The sequence below is a fragment of the Mustela erminea genome, chromosome 1, assembly GCF_009829155.1.
Source record: "Mustela erminea isolate mMusErm1 chromosome 1, mMusErm1.Pri, whole genome shotgun sequence".
Classification (NCBI taxonomy): domain Eukaryota; kingdom Metazoa; phylum Chordata; class Mammalia; order Carnivora; family Mustelidae; genus Mustela; species Mustela erminea.
Genome location: NC_045614.1, coordinates 220,096,886 through 220,115,965, shown reverse-complemented (window position 1 = coordinate 220,115,965; position 19,080 = coordinate 220,096,886). Strand labels below are relative to the sequence as shown.

The window sequence follows — 19,080 nt, the reverse complement described above, 5'->3', positions numbered from 1 at the left end:
CAGGCGGCCTGCGGGTGCGTGAGGCCTGGTGGCCGAGGGACGGGCTGGGAGTGATTGAAGCACGGGGGGCGCGAGGAGACGCTCCCCTCGGAGGCTGTCAGGCTGGGGGCGCGGGGCAGGGGCGCTGCGACACCTGCTGCAAGGCTTTCACGGCGTCCCTCTGCCTCTGCAGCTCCTCCCGCAGCGCGGCCGCCTCCCTCCTGCAGCAGGCGTTGGTTTCCTCCAGACGCCGGATCTCCTCGTCCTGGACTAACATCTGTCTGTCCACCAACTCCTTCTTCGCGGCCAACTCATTAAACCCATCGGATTTCTCTCGCAACTTTTCTTGTAACAATTTAACCTAAGATAACAAAAACACTAAGAAATGCAGGAGTGAAAACCGCCGTCTCTGCAGAGGGAAGAGCGGCCCGCGGCGGAGCGAACACCGACCCCGCGAGCCTGTGTGCGGGGAGGGGCTCCCGGAGCCCAGAGACAGAGTGTGGGGAAGCCGTGACACGGGCGTTCTCTCCGGAAAGACGCAGAAAAACACAAGCCCAAAATGTATCTGTAAAATAAGGTTCATTTTGTCGGGAGACGCTACTGGGCAAGAAGAGAGAAAAACGCCAGGCGGGGCGGCCCCCATGGGGCTCCAGACTCGGACGGGGGCAGGTCAGTCCCACCGCCTGGTCCCTCGTGCAACCCTGAGGATGACACAACCAGCACTGAGGGCCGGGGCGTGGCTGTGTGGGTGGGGGGGCCCATGCCGAGGGGTGGGCTCCGTCTCAGTGGGCGTCGCCCTGAGCAACGGGGGGAAGGCCGCACGGACGACCGTCCTACTGCTCACACCCAAACACAGGCCGCGACTGGGCCGTGACTGTCCAGAAAGCGCTCAGTGTTTGGGGTAAATACAGCAAACCAACGACAGCCACGCCGGCAGGTCCGGCTCCGCGCCAGGAACAGGCCAGCCCGTAGCAGCTCCCCCTCCCCGCTGGCCACGCAGGGGTGAGGCGGGAAGGCAGCCCCCCCCCCACGCAGACCCACGACGCACCGTACCTCCTCATCCAGCTGCTCCTGCTGCCGTTTTCACACACATGGAAAAAAAAAAAGTCATTCAAAAGGTTAAGTCTTTAAAACGCTCCCGAGACGGCGGCCGGACGGGTACCGCGTGTGGCGGCTGACTTACGTCGCGGACGCAGGAGCCCCGGGGCCGCGGCCGGACCGCCTGTCGGAGCTGCTCCTCCAGCCTCTCGATCTCCCGCTGGAACTCCTCCCGCTCGTGCTCCCTCTCAACGGCCTGCTCCTGTGGGGGGGGGCAGCGGCCTGGAGACGACAGACGCCCTGACGGGACGCAGCACTTCTCCCCCGGACGGAAGGGGGACGGCGTGAGGTCAGGAGAGAAGACTGTCCGCTCAGACGCCCGTGCAGGGGGCCTCCCACACCGCGCCCGGCCTTCCCCTTCCCACAGTGTCCACGGGCCAGGCTGGGGGCTCCCTGCCCCGGGGCTCTGTGAAGGGAGCGAAGTGAAGAGGCAGGGACGAGGCAGGGACTGCGGGACGTGGACAGAAGGGTTCCCCGGGCGCCACGTGGCCGAGCCATCTGCCTTCGGCTCGGGGCAGGGTCTCCGGTCCTGGGATCGAGCCTCGCGTGGGGCTCCCTGCTCCGCGGGAGCCTGCCCCTCCCCCGCCCCGCTTGTGCGTCTGCCCTCTCTCCCCCTCAAATAAATAAAACCAGAAGGAGGGAGACAGAGAGCACGAAAGCCACGGACGGCAGATGGCTCGGACCCGACCGGGAAGTGCTGGGCACACGGGGTCTGCAAGGTGGGCGGTCGAGGGCCCTCCGCAGCCCGCACGGGCACGTGGCGACAACCCCCGGGACACGCACGGAGAAGCAAAGGGACCACAACAACGGGGCTGTGCACGGGCCCTAATGTCGTGTCCTGGCAGCGCACGCGGCGGAGGAGACCTCCGGGGACGCCCATCTAGCGCGTCCAAGTCCAAGATGCTCACGTCCATGAAGTGGCGCTGGCTCCGCAGCTGCTTGTCCAGAGCCGCCAGCTGCTGCCTCAGCGCGCAGAGCTCCTCGGCCTGCTGGGCGCTCGCTTCCTGCCGAGCCAGCTGCTCCTCCAGCTCCGCCTCCAACACCGTCATCTGGGAAAGCAGCGCGGCGCGGTCCTTCTCCGACTGCTTCCTGGCCTCCGCCTGCTCCTGGGTCAAACTGTCCACGTCCCTACGGAGAGCTGAAGACACGAAGCAAACAGGGAGAAGAGCCCCATGGATCAGGGTGGGTCCTCGGGCAGAAGCAACAGCATGAAACGTGCGCGGCGGGTGCCCCACAGACCCAGGGCCGCCCGAGGACAGAGCACACTCAGGTCTAGCCTCCCTGGCAGCCCCAGCCCGAAGCCCGGCCAGGGGGCCGGGCCGCGGCGTCGCTGAGGCTCCCAGACCCCACCCTGAGGAAACAACAGGATGCCGCAGGCCAGCGTGAGCCCGAGTCTGGCCAGACACTAACCCTAACCCTAACAGCCACCACTTAGCCAAATACCCTCAGAAAACAGTCGAGTACCTCAGAAAAAAGAAAAAAAAATTACATCTTTTAAATTAAGACCGGCTAAAACAAAAAACTTTAAAGCCGGAGAAAACTCCATCCTGGTTATTTCCAAGTGACACATTGGTTAATTTTCGAGAAAGTATGAAGCTACAGTCTCTCGTGTAGAAAAAGAACGGTCACTTCAGACGTCCACGGGAGGGCACACGAGCCCTGATGCAGGACGCGCTCCCTGTGCTCCCAGGGCGTGAAGCCATCTCCGAGGACACGGGTCCAGCCATGGCACATCAAAAGCCAATCTAGGGGCGCCTGCGTGGCTCAGTGGGTTAAGCCGCTGCCTTTGGCTCAGGTCATGATCTCAGGGTCATGGGATCGAGTCCCGCATCGGGCTCTGTGCTCAGCGGGGAGCCAGCTTCCTCCTCTCTCTCTCTGCCTGTCTCTTTGCCTGCTTGTGATCTCTGTCGAATAAATAAATAAAATCTTTAAAAAAGAAAGAAAAAGCCAATCTAAAATTAACTGGATGATAAGGCCATAATCCAATGGAAACTGTAAATTCGTAAGCACCATATAAAAGGAGGCTTGCCTCTGATGAATCCTCGAGTGTTCAAACTGTCCCCAAACTGAAATTTTAATCTCATAAGTTTCACTACATTTTACCGGCTCTCTAAACTCCTTTTGTTTTACACAAATCTGCCAGTCTCAGGCCAAACCAGCATGACCGCGAACAGAACGTCCCCAATCAACTCCATGCTGCTAAGTCAGCACCTCGGGGACCTGCCTTCCACATGCAGTTAGGACAAGGAGCTCCCCACCCCCGCAGCCGGCCAGACAGCACCATCCCCAGGGGCCACGTGCGGGAGGAAGAACCGCAGCCACCGCCCACGTGGCCCCATGCAGGTGGCGCTGCGGGGAAGCTGTCCTGTGGCCGTTCAGGCCATGCTGAGGGCCAGCCACGACGTCGGAGCAGCCCAGGAGCTCCACTCGGGTTCCCCGAGCCCCTCCCTCGAGACCTCCCAGGACAGCGCATCTCCTGGCAGCCGTGGCTCCCGCATAGCAGCACCGGCCGCAGCTCAGGGCCGCAGACGGCATCACTGGACAGAAGCTCGTGCACTGTCACGGGTCAGTTCAGAAGGTAACACCGGCATTGTTGTTAACAGTTTGCCACAAAAGCCTTGAAATAGTTTTCCTCTTTAGTAAAACACTAGGGCAATCTGGTGCAGACACAGCTCATCTCACACAGCAGTCACCAGACTGGTTTACAAACCTGAGTCCTCGTAGGCTAGGGGACCAGGAGTGCCTATGAAGGAAAACACAGCATCTTCAGATGTGGACACGGACGGTCAGTCAGCAGGAATCCAGGGCACGTCCGTGGTCCTGGGCAGTCCCTAACAGCCACGCTTTTCCGTAACGTCACCGCGACGGTCTGAACATCTGTGTCCCCCAACGTCCATACATCGAACCTCATGGTTGGGATCAGAGCCTTCCCAGGGGCTCTAGCGTGTGGGACACAGCCCAGAGGCGGGCACTCATCCTTTACCGTGGATGTCCACCCTCAAGGACCGAGGGCACAGTGTCTGTCGGTTCTACCCGTCCGCACTGTTCTAGGACCGCAGCCCAGGCAGACTAGCTGCCTTTGGGCTGCAGCAGCTCCTGGAGGCCAAAGGATCTGGACTGTTAAAGGGGACAGAAGGCACGGCCCTGAGCACAGCCACAAAACACACCACACGCCTGCACACAGGCGAGGCCGACCTGAGCTTCTCCACAAGGTGCACTGACCACCAAAAGCTCTTAGAAGTGGGTCAGCCTTCAGGAAGGCCCGAGGCAGAATCAGGACCACACACTGGACTGTGCCGGGGCAGGGGGCACGGTCAGGGACGGTCAGGAGGTGCTGTGTAGGCGGCAGCGTTTTGTTGATAAAGATTCACATATTTGGAGAGGACGGAGGAAAGAAAGCGCGCGCACACACGCGTGAGTGTGAACAGGGGAGGGCCGGGGGAGAAAAGCGGACTTGGCGCTGTGCATGGAGCCCAGGGTGGGGCTGGGTCTCACCACCCTGAGTCCACTGACAGAGCCACCAGGTGCCCCGAACAGTGTGTTAAGCGATGCAGTCATCTGCGAGTCCCGAGTGTGCGAATGGAAAGGAATAGAGCTCAGAGAGGAATTCAGGGACGCAACGAGGTAAGACGAAAGCCAGCCGAGGACCCCAGAGGGTCCCAGAGGAGCGACAAAGGGAAGGTGCAAAGACTGGCCCCACTCTCCCTTCTGCTAAGGAGTGCCAGGGCTCTGGGCACGGGGGTGACCAGAGACGCAGAAGGGCAGCTGTGGGCACAGCCTCGGGAAACGTGCAGGAGGACCCAGGCCCAGGCACAGCAGAGCCACAGCAGATGGACCTCACAGAGCTGGGGCCCCTCGGGCCTCAGGCAGGGAGCACGAGCCTGCTCCCCAGCTCAGGCCCCGGCTCTGAAGTCCTGACACCCTAGAAGTACACACATTCACGGGGGTAAACTCGGTGGACGGGTGCGGGCCTGGCCACCCCGCAGACCCGGAGGCTGGGCCAGGAACCCCTGAGAACGAGCAGGAGGGGCCCTGCACAGGCACTGGATCCACAGAGCACACGTGCTCGCTCCCAGCTCCCCCACGGCCACGTGCCTTCTCTCACACAGGTGCATGCCCACCCACACACACGCGCGCGCACACTCATGCAGGCTCACACGCAGGCTTGCTCTCAGGTGCACATACACAGGTGGGCACCCCGGCTCACAGGCTTTTGCTCACGCATACGCTTGCTAACACGCCTGCCCACGTGCACGCACGGTCTCACGCGTGAATGAAGCCGTACTGGACACCAGCAGGGCTGGGCACCGGGCAGAGACGGGAACGGGGGAGACGGGACAGGCTCAGCGCTGGGGAGCACAAGACAGTGGCCCGAACGAGGAAGGAGCGAAGCCGGAGAACGGGACGCACGGCTTCCGGGCCGCCGAGGAAGGTCCCTGCCACCCAGAGAGACACGGGAAGGAGAACAGGTCACCGGAAGAGCACAGGCGGACGGAGCGGCTGCGGGCACAGCCACGAGACAGAGCAGGACACGACGTGGACCCCTCCTAGAAAGTCACGCTAATGTGAGATCCGCAAGAGACACACCTGAAGGTGGAGGAAGACTTACCGGGTGGAAATGACATTCAGGAGAGAACAAAGCTCGGTTAAGTTTTCAACCTCAGACACTTAGCTCAAAGAGTGGAAAGGGGCAGAGAAGCGTACAGGTGGGCAGCCGAGCAGGGAGAGGTGGGCACGATCACACACAGACCTTCCAGAACATCCCACGTGGGGGGAACCACGAGCCCCCGACAACTCCCTCCGCCTCAAGCAACCACGGCTCGTGGGACCCGCCTCTCAGCACGAGCAAGCCCGCGGCCTGGAGAGCTCACGGGACGAAGCAGGCCAGAAAGAAAAAGACAAGGCCGGAAACCCATGAGCGGAGGACACAGGACACAGCAATGACCAGCACCCCCGACAGCTGGTCGCGTACTGAGGACGCCAAGCGGAAAAGAAAAGTGCCTTTCCCGAGCTGTTCGGGGGGCAGGCGAACGGCTGAGGCTGTCCCACCAAGCAGACCCGCGCCCCAGGACCCGACCGCCCCAGAACCCAGGCTGGCCTGGGGACGCGCGCCGCAGTCGGCCGGTGGGGAGAGAAGCCTAGTGAGCGAGACTGCGGTTCTGGGGAAGGCCAGACCCACGCCGGCCGCTTCTCCCAACTCTGCCCGGACGCCGGACCCGCCCACGCAACCGTCTGAACGCTTCGTGTTCTGACTGTTCATATCTGAAATACTGTAAATACGAAAGCTCTGACCGCCTGAAGTCACAACTTTGATGACAACTGCGTTTCCTACCCCAGGTTCATATTACATGATTTTTTAAAAATTTAAATGAAAATTTTCAGTAGCCTGCATTTCCCCCCAGACTTGGTGATTTGCCTCAAACAGTCCAAAGCTCTTTTACCGGGAACAGCGACATTTCCAGCAGCCTCGTGCCGGCCAGAGGCGACACGGGCCTCACACAGGCGTCCACCCGGCCCGCGGCTACCGGGACGACCCTGCCCCCCCGACGGGGCAGCAGCAGCAGGGCCGCCCGCACGGGAAGGCCCTCGGCCCGGGGCTCCCACCGTCTTCCCCGGCCCTCCGCCACACTGAGCATCCGTAAACGGCGGCCGCCCCTGCTCCCACCCTGCACCGTGCCCGTCTCTGACCCCCGGGCCAGCAACTCTTACCGGCTTCTCTCTCTCCCGCTTCGGCGGCCAAGGCCTCCTTCTGGGCGCACAGGGCAGAGTTCTCTTCCTCCAGCTCTGCCTGCTGCCGGGCCGCCCGCTGCAGCTGCTGCCTCAGGCTCTCCAGCTCGACCGCGAGGCCCTGCTCGGCCGCCTCCTTCTGGCCCAGCGCCTCCTGCAGGCTGGTCTTCTCCACCTTGAACCCTTCGATGATGCCTGCGGAGACGCGGAGAGACCCAGCTCCTGAGGCTTTGCTGGCAGAGCAGAAGGATGGGCGTCCCCGCGAGGGCATCCCAGCCCCGGCGAGATGCGCCCGGGGGACATGAGAGCTGCATGGTCACGCCTGCGATCCTGGACGGACAGCACAGGGCTGGCGCACCAGGAGGACAGGGCGACACGCCCTGGAGCAGCTGTGCGCAAGACACCCCAGCACACGAGACACTGTGACCACCACAAACCAGAAGTGTGGGGGCCAGAGGGGTCACGAATGTCACTTCCGGGGACAGGGAGGACTGACACGCATCTCCGCCCAGGAGGCCACTCAGGGGCTCGCAGCCTGGGGAACAGCTTGGTGGCGCCTTGTTTCACGGACGAAAGTCAGAGGCCTTCCCTGGCATTAATTTCGTTCCACGTTTTGCCTGTGAGACCTCTGTTAACACGGCCCTTCCCCACGCGCCGCGGGCCTGTGTGCCCCGCCGCCCTCCCCGGCCTGCGACCGGTGCTCACCCTGAGCCTGGTGCAGCTCCAGCAGCAGCTGTGTCCGGGCCGTGCTCGCCTCCTCCAGGCGCTCCAGCAACTCCTGGTGCTTTCTAAGCACCTCCTCGTTCTTACAGATGAATTCCTTCTCAAATCGGGAATGGATCTGACGCGCTTCCTCCAGCTGTTAACACACACGGGGAAAAGGAAACCGCACGACCAAACAGAGCTGACGCTACCACCACAGGACCAGGATTCTGGCACAGTAGAAATCTGACAAAACCACAAATACCCTGGAAGCAACGATACTGATCCTCAGTACCGTGTCAATCACGGGACAAGTTACTCATTCAGCAGTTTTTAAAAAAGAAAACTTCAAACAAACACATTCGAGGCAGCACAAAACATTCACATGTTCATGAACTACTGATACCACGTCTGCCCGACAACGCTGCTAAGGGAAAGGGCACTCCAAAGGTCTCAAAAACTGTCCCTCAGGACCCTAGAATCCGAGCAGGGGAGCCACCTGGCGCTCCGCAGGGAGGAGAGATGGGGAGGCCATGGGCGGGAGGAAAGGCTCCTTGGGCCGGTCCCCACGGCGGGCCGGGCGCCTGACCCGTTTCTACCACCCACACCACCACCCCCGCCTCCGTCACCCCAGGGCCTCTGGGCCTCCTCTGATGCCACCCAGGCCTGGCCCAGTCCCAGGCCCCAATCTCCCCTTCCTCCCCTGCCCAGCCTGAGGCTCCCAGGCCACCTTCAGGCTTGGGGGTGAGGGGTGCCCAGACTAACCTCTGAGTTCAGACGCCCACACGCAGCTGTGCCGAGAGACACCCGAGCGCCTCGCTGGGCCTCCCCCCACCGGCTTCCCACGAACCCTAACTCCAGCTTCCCTAGACCCTGCCTCTGGGGGCATCTACTGGCGCCCCCTGAAAAGAGCCCCAAGGCTCCCTCTCTCATCCCTTCACCAAGTGGGGAGAACTCACTCAAGGCTTTCTGGGAGGTGAACAGCAAGGTTTTGGCTAAAAATGCTTATTTTCTAACTGGGCCGAACAGAAGAAAGGAACCCTATACTGCTTTTCATAACTCATGTTTAATGTCTTTCCTGTCTAAAATGTTCTGCAAGGTCAGTGAACATCATCTCCTTTGCTAGTGATAAGCGCGAACCACACATCCAGCGTAACAGTAAACACTGCTGAAGGCAGAACAGAGTAAAGACGAGAGATGGAACCGTCAGTCCTTGGCCTGACACTCAGCTCTGACTTTCCATTCGCAGCAAGCCTACTGCTTCCAGAATTTCAGTCCAGAAAAGACTTCTGCTTAGGAGAGACAGGAGAATATCACTGGTAGCAACAGAAGATCGAGACAATACGAGACGAAGGCAGGTGTGCACCCAGAATTGAGTTTCTGCTCTCAATGCCCAGAGGAGTGAACAGCGAGAGAAGCCAGACCCACCTGGAAAGCGCCCAGGCCCCTTCTCGCCCTGCAGGTGACACTCAAGAAGGACAAACACGCGTGTTCTGTGCCCAGCAGAGCACCTGGGAGCTGCGCTGCCCTCGCCTATCTAGCCGATGCCACCGAACCGTTCAACTCGCCCACGAGTCAGCCCGCCACCCTTCTCAGAAGACGAGCAACTGCCGGAGCCGGCCCAGGGCCGCGGGCGGACGGCGTGTGCAGTCGCGTCTCACCTGCCGGGTGCAGTCCAGAGCCCGCTCCAGCAGGCCATCCACCGCCAGGCCAAGGCTCCGGTAGAGCTTCCTAACTGGCTGCTCACACTCCAGCGAACTTTCTGGGCTCATGAAAAAGCTTTCACAGATGTGACTGCTAATTTCAGCCTCGGAAGACACCTCCGCATACTCAGGCAAAGTTCGGTCCAGCTCCAACAGGGCTGCCTCAGACGCAGGCCACGTCTCATCGAGCACTGGGGCTGCAGAGTGAGCAAACACAGAAACCTGCACACACACTGCGTGGCCAGCTCACCCGCACCACCAGCACTACAGCAGCACGAGCACGCCCGCGTCCCAGAGGCAACGACCCGTCCCAAACATCAGGAGCTCCTCCGGCCCGGCCCCAGCAGGGAAGGGGGACAGGTCACCAGCGGCGCACTCAGTGCCCCGGCCCAGGGGCTGCAGGCACAGGGCTGTCCGGGCACTCACCTGCAAACAGGGCCTGGCCACTGGGCCGCGCGTCAGGTAGGCCCTCGTCCTCCAGACAGAGCCCCACACGCTCACCGATCCGGCTCTTCAGGGTGACGGCAGCCCTCAGCGTCTCTCCAAACAAAGTGAGCAACCTCCGCAGAGCGTCCCGGAGAGCCCTCCTGAACAAAGCACGGAGCGGACAGCAGGCTGTCAGCCACGCCCCAAAGCCGGACGGACTCAGAGAAGAGGGGCACAGCCCAGGGGGCAGCTCTGCCAACAAGACCAAACCCTTGGGCTGCTGCTCTTGACTTTAAAAAGACATCATCTCATCGCCAGTTTTACCCGGCTCCTGTCCCTACTCACAGCCTTTCTACCGCTCAGGAGGAGAGCGGAGCACCCACATGGCCCTCTGTTCAGAGCACCGTGACCCCGTCCAGGACACGGCTGGGGGCAAAGTGCTGGAGCCGAGGCGGGGTCCTCACCGCTGGGAGATGCCAGGGCCCAGCGGGCGGGAGACAGGCTCCTCCGCCCCCATTCACATACTTCTGTCCCCACCACAGGCCTGGAACTAGATCTGCACCCAACACGGGGACATGCCACTGAACGAAACACAGGAGCGCTGCCCCTTACAGAGCCAAAGGGCAGGGGAGAGACCCAGCAGGAATGGGCGGGAAGGAAGCAGTGGGACAGACGAGAAAGCGCAGGAACAGCCAGGGCCCCACGGCTCCCCGCTGCTGCCCAGGCCACCCCAGCGGACTGTGGAGACCTTGCGGACAGAGGGTGGGCGGGCACAGGACGAGAGGGCCCTGTCGGGGAGCGGGCGGAGGCAGGCGCGGGGTGACCGTGGACAGGGCGGGTCAGGGAGCTCCAGCAGAAACCCAAGTCAGCGTCAAAGCTGCCCCCTCCGCCCTGGCCCGGTGCAGGCCCGGATGGCTGCGGCGTCCGCGGTGAACCCCGAGTGCGGAGCACGTGGGTGCCGGGGAGCGACACAGCAACGACATGGGAACGCGGGGAACCCTGTGCTCCTGCCGGTCTTGAGCTTAGAAACGACGCGCATCTGTAAGTCAGCGGACCGGCTCGGGCAGAAGTGACTTAGGACTCCGATGGCCGTCACCAGGAACTGTTGCTCCCCCTCAACCTGCTCTACGTGCAATTAAACTAGAAGCCACGGGTCCTTCCCGGAAGAGGAGGACCCTGCCCCGGCCGAGCCGCCGACTTGAAATGTCTCGAGGCTCCCGGAGTCCCGGGATTCTGCCTCTTCACAAAACATTCAACTAAACTAAACTGAGGCAAACCGGGGCGCCTCTGCCTCCGGCTCAGCTCGCAGCCTCAGGGGCCCGGGATCCAGCCCCGCATCGGGCTCCCCGCTCTCTCTCCTCCGCCGGCGGCCCCCTGCCCATGCGCTCTCTCTCATGAATAAATGTAAAAATCTTTAAAAAATACAGATAAAAAATAAAGGAGCTGAGGCTTCTGAGGCCCCGCCCCCATGGCCTCCACAGACACTCGGAACCGCCCAGTACCGGGTCGGCCCCAGGGCTATCTCCGGCTCTTCTCTGGCCCAGCTGCCCTCCTCCTCCGACCCACCGAACCCGCCCCTGCAGGTCTTCCGAGGCCCCGCACGACCCCCAAGCTTCCATGTTCTCCGCACCGAGAACGCGCCGCGAACCGCAGCTGGAGCGCGTCCGGGGGTGGCTGAGGGCCGGCGGGCCGGCTGCGGAGCCCGGTCGCTCGGACGTGCGGGCCGCTTGCTCGCACTCACACCATCAGCCGGCCCAGAGGACGCAGCCCGAGGGGGTTTCGGAGAACCCAGCCCTTCACCTTCTGCCAGGGCGCTACCACAGGCTCGGGAAATCACGGAGCCTGTACAACTGCTCTCCTGCTCACTGGAACACTCAGGCTTGGACACAAAAGCCTCACAGACCTCTTCATGACCACCACAGCGAACGAGACTATTCTAGCTTCTAGCTGAATCCACCTGGGTAGCATTTAACTCTCTACACTTTTTAACAGGCCGAACTAGGATCTTTCCTTTTAGTTAAAAAGGACCAGGACAGGGGCGCCTGGTGACTCAGTGGGTTAAGCCTCTGCCTTCGGCTCAGGTCATGATCTCAGGGTCCTGGGATCGAGCCCCGCATCGGGCTCTCTGCTCGGCAGGGAGCCTGCTTCCTCCTCTCTCTCTGCCTGCCTCTCTGCCTGCTTGTGATCTCTGTCTGTCAAATAAATAAATAAAATCTTTAAAAAAAAAAAAAAAAGGACCAGGACAGAATGAGACAGTGCCCACTCCAGATTTACTGACAACAGCAAACCAGCTGCTTATATCCTACACAAGTCACTGAAAGAACTGCAAAAATCCTCAATTTTCAAATCTGACAAGTAAAGGCCCCTAAACAAAGCCAAAAAACTTAGTTTCTGCTATTGCAAAGAGCCAGGATGCTGGGCCGGGCAGGGAGTGGGACCATCTACTACAAATGTAAGCACTCCAGTCCCTGCAGCCCTCTAGCTGGCCTTTTCTGTGGTTATTGTTTTTTTTTTTTTAAGATTTTATTTATTTGAGAGAGAGAGCGCGCATGCACAAGCGCGCATGATGAGGGAAGAGGCAGAGGTAGGAGGCTTCCCAGAGCAGGGAGCCTAACCAGCCCCTCTAGCCAGGCTTTTCTGAGGTAGGCCAGGACAACCAGAAAGTCCTTCCTGGCACTGAGGGACAAGACCATTAAATATGAAACACGTGACTCTTGATCAGCAATGCTTTCAAGGAAAGCTCTTGATCAAAAGGGAGAAGTGTAACAATTAATAAAAGAAAACCTCGACTAGAATGGGGTCAGGATGGGGCGCCTGGGCGGCTCAGTCGTTAAGCGTCTGCCTCAGGCTCAGGTCGTGATCTCAGGGTCCTGGGATCAGGCCCCACATCAGGCTCCCTGCTCCGCGGAAAGCCTGCTTCTCCTCCCTCTGCCCCTGCCTGTGTTCCTTTCTCGCTGTGCCTCCCTCTGTCAAATAAAAAAAAGATCTTTAAGGAAAAAAAGAAAGAAAGAAAGAAAGGAAGAACGGGGTCAGGAAGCCGGGCGGAGGAGGTGGGGGTGGGGAACCCCCTGGAGGGAAAGCCTCCCAGCTGCTGCTCTCCCGGGAAGAGGGGCGCATGGGCCACATTAAGATCCCAGCAGGAGGAAGGAGGGGTTCCTTCTGCCCAGCAACGACTCAGCCGACACGAAACCACTGCACCTTCAGTGCACAGTTTCCTAACGGACTTTGTTCACAACAGTCCTAGCCTCCTTCCGTCTCTGTTCTCCAGACTTGTTTCTGGTGATGCACTGGCGAGCCTGTCCGGGACTGCAATTCTGTAATTCCAGAATAAACCCACCGCTTCAAGATTCCTTAAGAAATTAAAAATGGAGCTACCCTATGATCCTCTACTTGCACTCCTGGGGATTTACCCCAAAGATACAGACGGAGTGAAAAGAAGGGCCATCTGTTCCCCAGTGTTCATAGCAGCAATGGCCACGGTCGCCAAACTGTGGAAAGAACCAAGATGCCCTTCAGCGGACGAATGGATAAGGAAGATGTGGTCCGTATACACTATGGAGTATGATGCCTCCATCAGAAAGCATGAATACCCAACTTTTGTAGCAACATGGACGGGACTGGAGGGGATGATGCTGAGTGAAATAAGTCCAGCAGAGAGAGTCAATCATATGGTTTCACTTACTTGTGGAGCATAAGGAATAACACGGAGGACATGGGGAGATGGAGAGAAGTGAGTTGGGGGAAACCGTAGGGGGAGACAAGCCACGAAAGACTGTGGACTCTGAGAAACAAACTGAGGGTTTTGGAGGGGAGGTGGTGAGGGGTTGGGTGAGCCTGGTGGTAGGTACTAAGGAGGGCACGGATCGCACGGATGTGGGTGTGGAGCATAAACAGTGAATCTTGGAACACTGAAAAAATAAAAAAATAGAAAAAATTTAAAGTTTTATTAGTTAAGAAAAGAAAGAAAGAAAGAAAGAAAGAAAGAAAGAAAGAAAGAAAGAAAAAGAAAAAAAGAAAACAAACCAAAAATCCTGGCAATTTAATTTTAAGGTTAACTCCACATCACAGCATCAAATTTTATAATCTGGCACAATGTGAAAATTTGGCAGAGTGAGTGGTGGGTATATGGGTATCGCACATTACTCAGTACTTTTCTTGATGTTTAAAGTGTTTTTAAATGAGAAGAATACCGTGGCACAGAGCTCCGTCCCGCCAGGCGCTACCATGCCCGTGGGCAGCTCTGACAGACGAGTACGTGACTGACCTTTCACGGTCAGACAGATCAACGTCGGACTTCAGCATCGAGATGAGATTTGTGCCTTCCTGGTTCTCCCTTTCACGCCTTTGCTGGAGCTTCTCCAGTTCAGAATGGCACTCGCCTACTTCTTGACTTAAGGATAAAATCTGGTCTTTCAGCTGTTGAGGAAAAATTGTTACAGCTTCATTTAGAGCAATTTAGTCAGGAATAAACTTCTGTAACAAACACTCATCATCCTAGTTAATAGTGATTAAAGGTGAAAATTACTAATTTTCTAATTACTAATCTTCCTAATTACAGGTACCCCCCAACCCCGCCACTATTCACTGCCTACAAAAGCAGAACACATGAACATTCTAGCCTGCCCCAGGCACCGAGGGAAGGGGCAAACTCACCAGAGATTACTCTCACAAGTAAGAACTCAAAATCTTTTTTCTATTCATTCAGAATAAACACCAGTTTCTAGACAAGTGAAGATCATTCTTATTTATTTCTCCTTGAAAAAGGAGCCCACAAAGGCGCCTGGGAGGCCCCGTCAGCTGAGCATCCAACTCTGGGTTCTGGCTCAGGTCGTCACCTCAGGGTCCTGGGATAGAGCCCCAGTGAGGCTGAGCTCAGAAGAGAGTTTGCTTGTGATTCTCTCTCCCTCTGCCCCTCCTACCTGTGCACACACACACTCTAAATTAAATAAATAAGTCTTTTAAAAAAACAGTCAACAATCCTGGGGTCTCAGTGAGCCGGCGGGGTGGGCGGCACCAGCTACCCTGGGCACCCCGGCTACTGTGGGCTCCCCAGGTTGCCCGAGCACTGAGCACAGGTCACTGCAGTTTTGTGGTGCAGCTTAGTGAAATGATAAGTATGTCTTCCCAGCAACACAGTGACCTGAGCCCAGAGCCAACCACAGTGATTTCTCAGGGCTGGCTGAGCCCTTGACCATTAGGTCAAGAACCTGGGCATCGTCCCCACAGAGAACATGACAGAGCGTGACTACGCACACAGGGGGGACAGAGCCAGGCAGACCACAGGCCTGTCTCTGCTGCAACCAAGAATCAGGAACAATGGGTGTCCACGGCACCTGAGGCATGACACACCTAGTGTCTCCAGCTCTAGAATCGGACGCGTGGAGCCCAGAAGCAAGCGGACTCCAGGTGCAGAAGCCTTGCCGGCAGGTGCACACCCCGCTGGCGCGGACAGCTCTTCAGCCAGGAGTAAGCAAAGGTTTGCGTGGAGTAGGAAACGGGTAAGAGAACCCGGGTGGGGCCGTAAAACGTTAGCAAGTACAAGAAAGAAACAAAGACCAGATCAAAGAAGAGTGTAGTTTTGAAACCCCGTACCAGGAGCGAAAGGAAACTGTAAAAACAATTTCAATGCTGCGTTATAGGGAAATTAGAAAAAAATGCAGTTCCATAAACCACTGGTACCATCACACGAGGTGGCAAACCATGACCAACCACCAACGAACGAGAAGAGAGGGTGCTGCCAGCACACGAAACCGGCACCGGGACGGCCCCAGGCCTGGCTGGGCCCCCGCTGGGGGGTATGAAGAGAAGGCAGAGGCCGGCCAGGCCTGCGGCACGGAGCCCTGTTCCCACGGGCGGCTGCGGCTGGGGCAGCAGCACGGCGAGGGCCGGCGGCACAGGCCTCCACGGAGGCAGAGTCCACTTTTGAGCCTGTGGGACGCAGACTTTTCCCTCTGCCGGCCCTGCTCCCTCCTTTTCACAAAAACAGCACGGTGACCGAAAAAACCTAATAGATACATCTCTAGTGACACTGATCAAGAAAGAGGAAAGTACAAATAAACATCCTAACGGAACTTTTTCCGGGGCGCCTGGGTGGCTCAGTCAGTTAAGCGGCTGCCTCCAGGGCAGGTCATGATCCTGGGGTCCTGGGATCGAGCCCTGCCTCAGGCTTCACGCTCAGTGGGGAGCCTGCTTCTCCCTCTCCCTCTGCTTGTGCTCTCTCTCTGTCAAAAAAGTAAATAAAATCTTTAAAAAAAAAAAAAAGAAAAAAGAAAAAGAAACAGTATTATTACACTCCTGAAAGATCTACATTGTGAGACCATCTCAAAAAATAGTAGAAATAGGGACACCTGGCTGGCTCAGCTGCTAGAGTATGTGACTCCTGATCTCAGGGCCTGAGTTCAAGCCCCACGCTGTGTGTGGAGCATACTTAAAAAAAAAGAAAAGAAAATAGTAAAACTGCACATACTAAACTTACAAAGGACTAACAAAAGACCAAACCCAATTCAAAAGCCTGGACAGACGTTTCTCCGAAGACAAATGAATGGCCAATAAGCTCCTGAAAAGATGCTCGTCACTCAGCACCAGGGAAACGCACATCAGAACCACGATGTGGTCCTACCTCACGCCCGCTGCGACGTGACCATGAACAGAAACAAGACGGTGAACAATTGATGGCTGCGGAGAAACCGGAGCCCCGCGCGCAGCCGCAGGGGCATGGGACGCGGCAGCCGCCAGGAAGACAGCCCGGCGGCTCCTCGAGACAGAAACAGAGTCGCCAGCACCCGGCAATCCTGTTCCCAGAAGCCCACAGCCCGAACCGACGGCAGGGACTGGAACAAGACGTGTACTGTACACGCGGTGACGTTATTCACAGCAGCCAAGACGGAGAAACAAGCATCCAGAGGTCGATCAGCAGCCAAGTCCACGAAGAGAGCAACACGACACGCATCTCTATGTCACAGAATTATCCGCCACAAAACACCGAGACACTCTGAGCCACGCTGCCACTCGGCGGGCCCCGCGGACGTTGCACTGAGGGACTAAACCAGACGCAGGAGGACTAATGCTGTTGGCCCCATCACAGGAGGCCCCGGAAGCGGTCAGAGTCAGCAGCACAAGGCAGAAGAGTGGGTGCCGGGGCTGGAGGGAGGGAAGGGGAGCTCGTGGGCAGTGCGGGTAGTTTCCGCTCGTGTGAGGATGAGCAGTGCTGGAGACGGACGGCGGTGACAGCCGCGCAACCCTGTGAACGGGGTATAACGCCCTGAACCGTAACACTTAAAAATGACTAAAATGGTAAATTTTATGTTATGCACATTTTACACACACAGAAATAAAAACAAAGACAAGACACTTGCCACATACCCGTAGAATTTGGTCATTCTTCTCCTGAAGCTGCAGAAACAAAGACTCTTCCTCTTTTCGGCGAGGAGACTGTGCCTGCTCACACTCCGGCCTAGGGATCTCCTCCTGTTCATGCAAAGAAGCTTTCCTTTCACCTTCAAATTCACCCTGTATAAAAGAACACTGTTAACAAAACAACAAGAATGTCGCTCTGAGCTCTAAAAGTTATGCTTGTTCCATTTCCTTGTTGTTTGTAAAACACAGTTCACTGGACAAGTATTTACTGAGTCCACCGTGTGCCAAGAGCAGTGATCAAAAGGGACGAAGCCACTACCCACAGTGAACACGTATTCAATGTGCTTCCCACAGAGAACATCAAGAGGACAGCTCACTTCTTTTCCCAAACAATCACATTAAGAAAGTACCCATCACCACGATACCACGGCCATCAGAATCTAAGATATTTAGAAACAAAGTTCCTTTGGTTTCAAAACATAAACCCTATTTCTTCCTAAATAATAAACATTGTTCTTCATAAGATTCACCTAACAACTTACATTAATGAAATAAGCTTCTTTTTTTTTTAAGGCCATCTTGTTTAAAAAAAAGAAAAGATATATATCCGATATATACATACATATATATGTATATACATGTACACATATATATATGAGAGAGAGTGAGCACGAGGTGGGGGAGGTCAGAGGGAGAAGCAGACTCTCCGCCAAGCAGGGAGCCTGATGCAGAACTCCATCCCTGGCCTCCAGGATCATGACCTGAGCTGAAGCAGTGGCTCAACCAACTGAGCCACCCTGGCATCTTTAATGAAATAAGCCTTAAACAAACAAACAAACAAACAAAACAACAACTACTACAGAGGCAGCACTTCCAAAATGGCAGAATAAAGACATCCAAGAACGCATTCCTCTATAACAGGACTGAGAACACTGACAGAAACTGTGAAAACGCAACTTCTTCAGAGCTCTGGAAATTAAGAAAGACTTGTAACAATCTAGAGTTTGCTAAAAACAAAGTCTGAGTCTCCATCCGAACAGCAGCTCTGAGGTGCTCAAACTTGCCCTAACCCATCCCTCGCACCTCTGGCAGAGCTCTGCAAACAGCCTCCCGCAGTCATAAGGGTTGGGGGGGACCAGAGGGGTTCGGAGCTCCTCAAGAGCACCGGCCCGCCAACTATCACCAACTGACCTATCCTGCAGCCCACTGAGAAGCTCCGTGCTCAAGGATGAGCTCCCAGAGCTCACGTTGTCACCACCCTACTGCCGGGCCACTTACCACAATCAACCGTGCCCTGAAACCCATTAACTTGTCGCAGTTGGGGCCAGTAAGAGATAAACAAAAAAAGCTTAGAAGGAAACACTAGAGAATGTGGTGCCAACAGGGAGCTCCGAAAGGCTCCAGCACATTCCTGGGACTTTAGGAAGCAAGCACAGGGCTACGTACCTATCCAGGAAAAGCTGAGAAGGCTCTAACACTCCTTGTTGACCTCACACTCACACAAAGTCACAGCTAAGGAAGAAGCCACCCACAGTGCACTGGAAGCACGCCCCAGCCAGAGCCCCTCAGTAAAGATTAGAAAGTGGAACTGTAGAGCTATTCTGGAGCTGAGAGGTACAATTACTGAAGTGAAAAATTCACTAGAGAGGCTCAACTGTAAATTCGAATGGGCAGAAGAATCAGCAAATATGAAGACAGATCAAATATGACTATTTGGTCTGAAGAATAAAAAGAAAAAAGAATAAAGAAAAGTAAATAGAAAAACGCCTTGGGTGTCCAACTCTTGATTTCAGCTCAGGCCATAATCTCGGAGATTCTCTCTTTCTATCCCTCTCACCCTCCCCCCTGCTCGCGTGCTCACTCTCTCTTTAAATAAATAAGTAAGTAAGTAAAACCTCTAAAAAGAAGAAAGAAAGAAAAGTAAACAGAGCTCCCAAGGCCTGTGGGACACTCTCAAAGACCAACAGACACGTGATGGGAGTCGCAGACGAGAGGAGAACGGAACAAGGTAGAAAGCCTGCTTTATGATATAATGACCAAAAACCACAACTTGGATGAAAAAATATTAATCTACAAACACAAGAAGCCC

The 19,080-nt window shown here is 56.7% G+C and overlaps 1 protein-coding gene across 7 annotated transcripts in view; it reads right to left on the bottom strand.

Moving 5' to 3' along the window:
* PCNT (pericentrin) overlaps nt 1-19,080 on the bottom strand; it is a 113,107-nt gene that overhangs the window by 44,336 nt on the left and 49,691 nt on the right. For 6 of the 7 annotated variants that reach the window (XM_032357997.1, XM_032357943.1, XM_032357971.1 and 3 more), the window contains 11 exons: nt 16,998-17,144; nt 13,900-14,051; nt 9,636-9,796; nt 9,168-9,406; nt 7,510-7,663; nt 6,787-6,999; nt 3,788-3,820; nt 1,986-2,215; nt 1,163-1,279; nt 1,033-1,053; nt 134-340 (listed from right to left, as the gene is read on the bottom strand). In XM_032357997.1, the coding sequence (XP_032213888.1) occupies nt 134-340; nt 1,033-1,053; nt 1,163-1,279; nt 1,986-2,215; nt 3,788-3,820; nt 6,787-6,999; nt 7,510-7,663; nt 9,168-9,406; nt 9,636-9,796; nt 13,900-14,051; nt 16,998-17,144 (1,674 nt within the window). The remainder of the gene's footprint in view (nt 1-133; nt 341-1,032; nt 1,054-1,162; nt 1,280-1,985; nt 2,216-3,787; nt 3,821-6,786; nt 7,000-7,509; nt 7,664-9,167; nt 9,407-9,635; nt 9,797-13,899; nt 14,052-16,997; nt 17,145-19,080) is intronic. The other variant, XM_032357952.1, reaches the window with a different exon arrangement.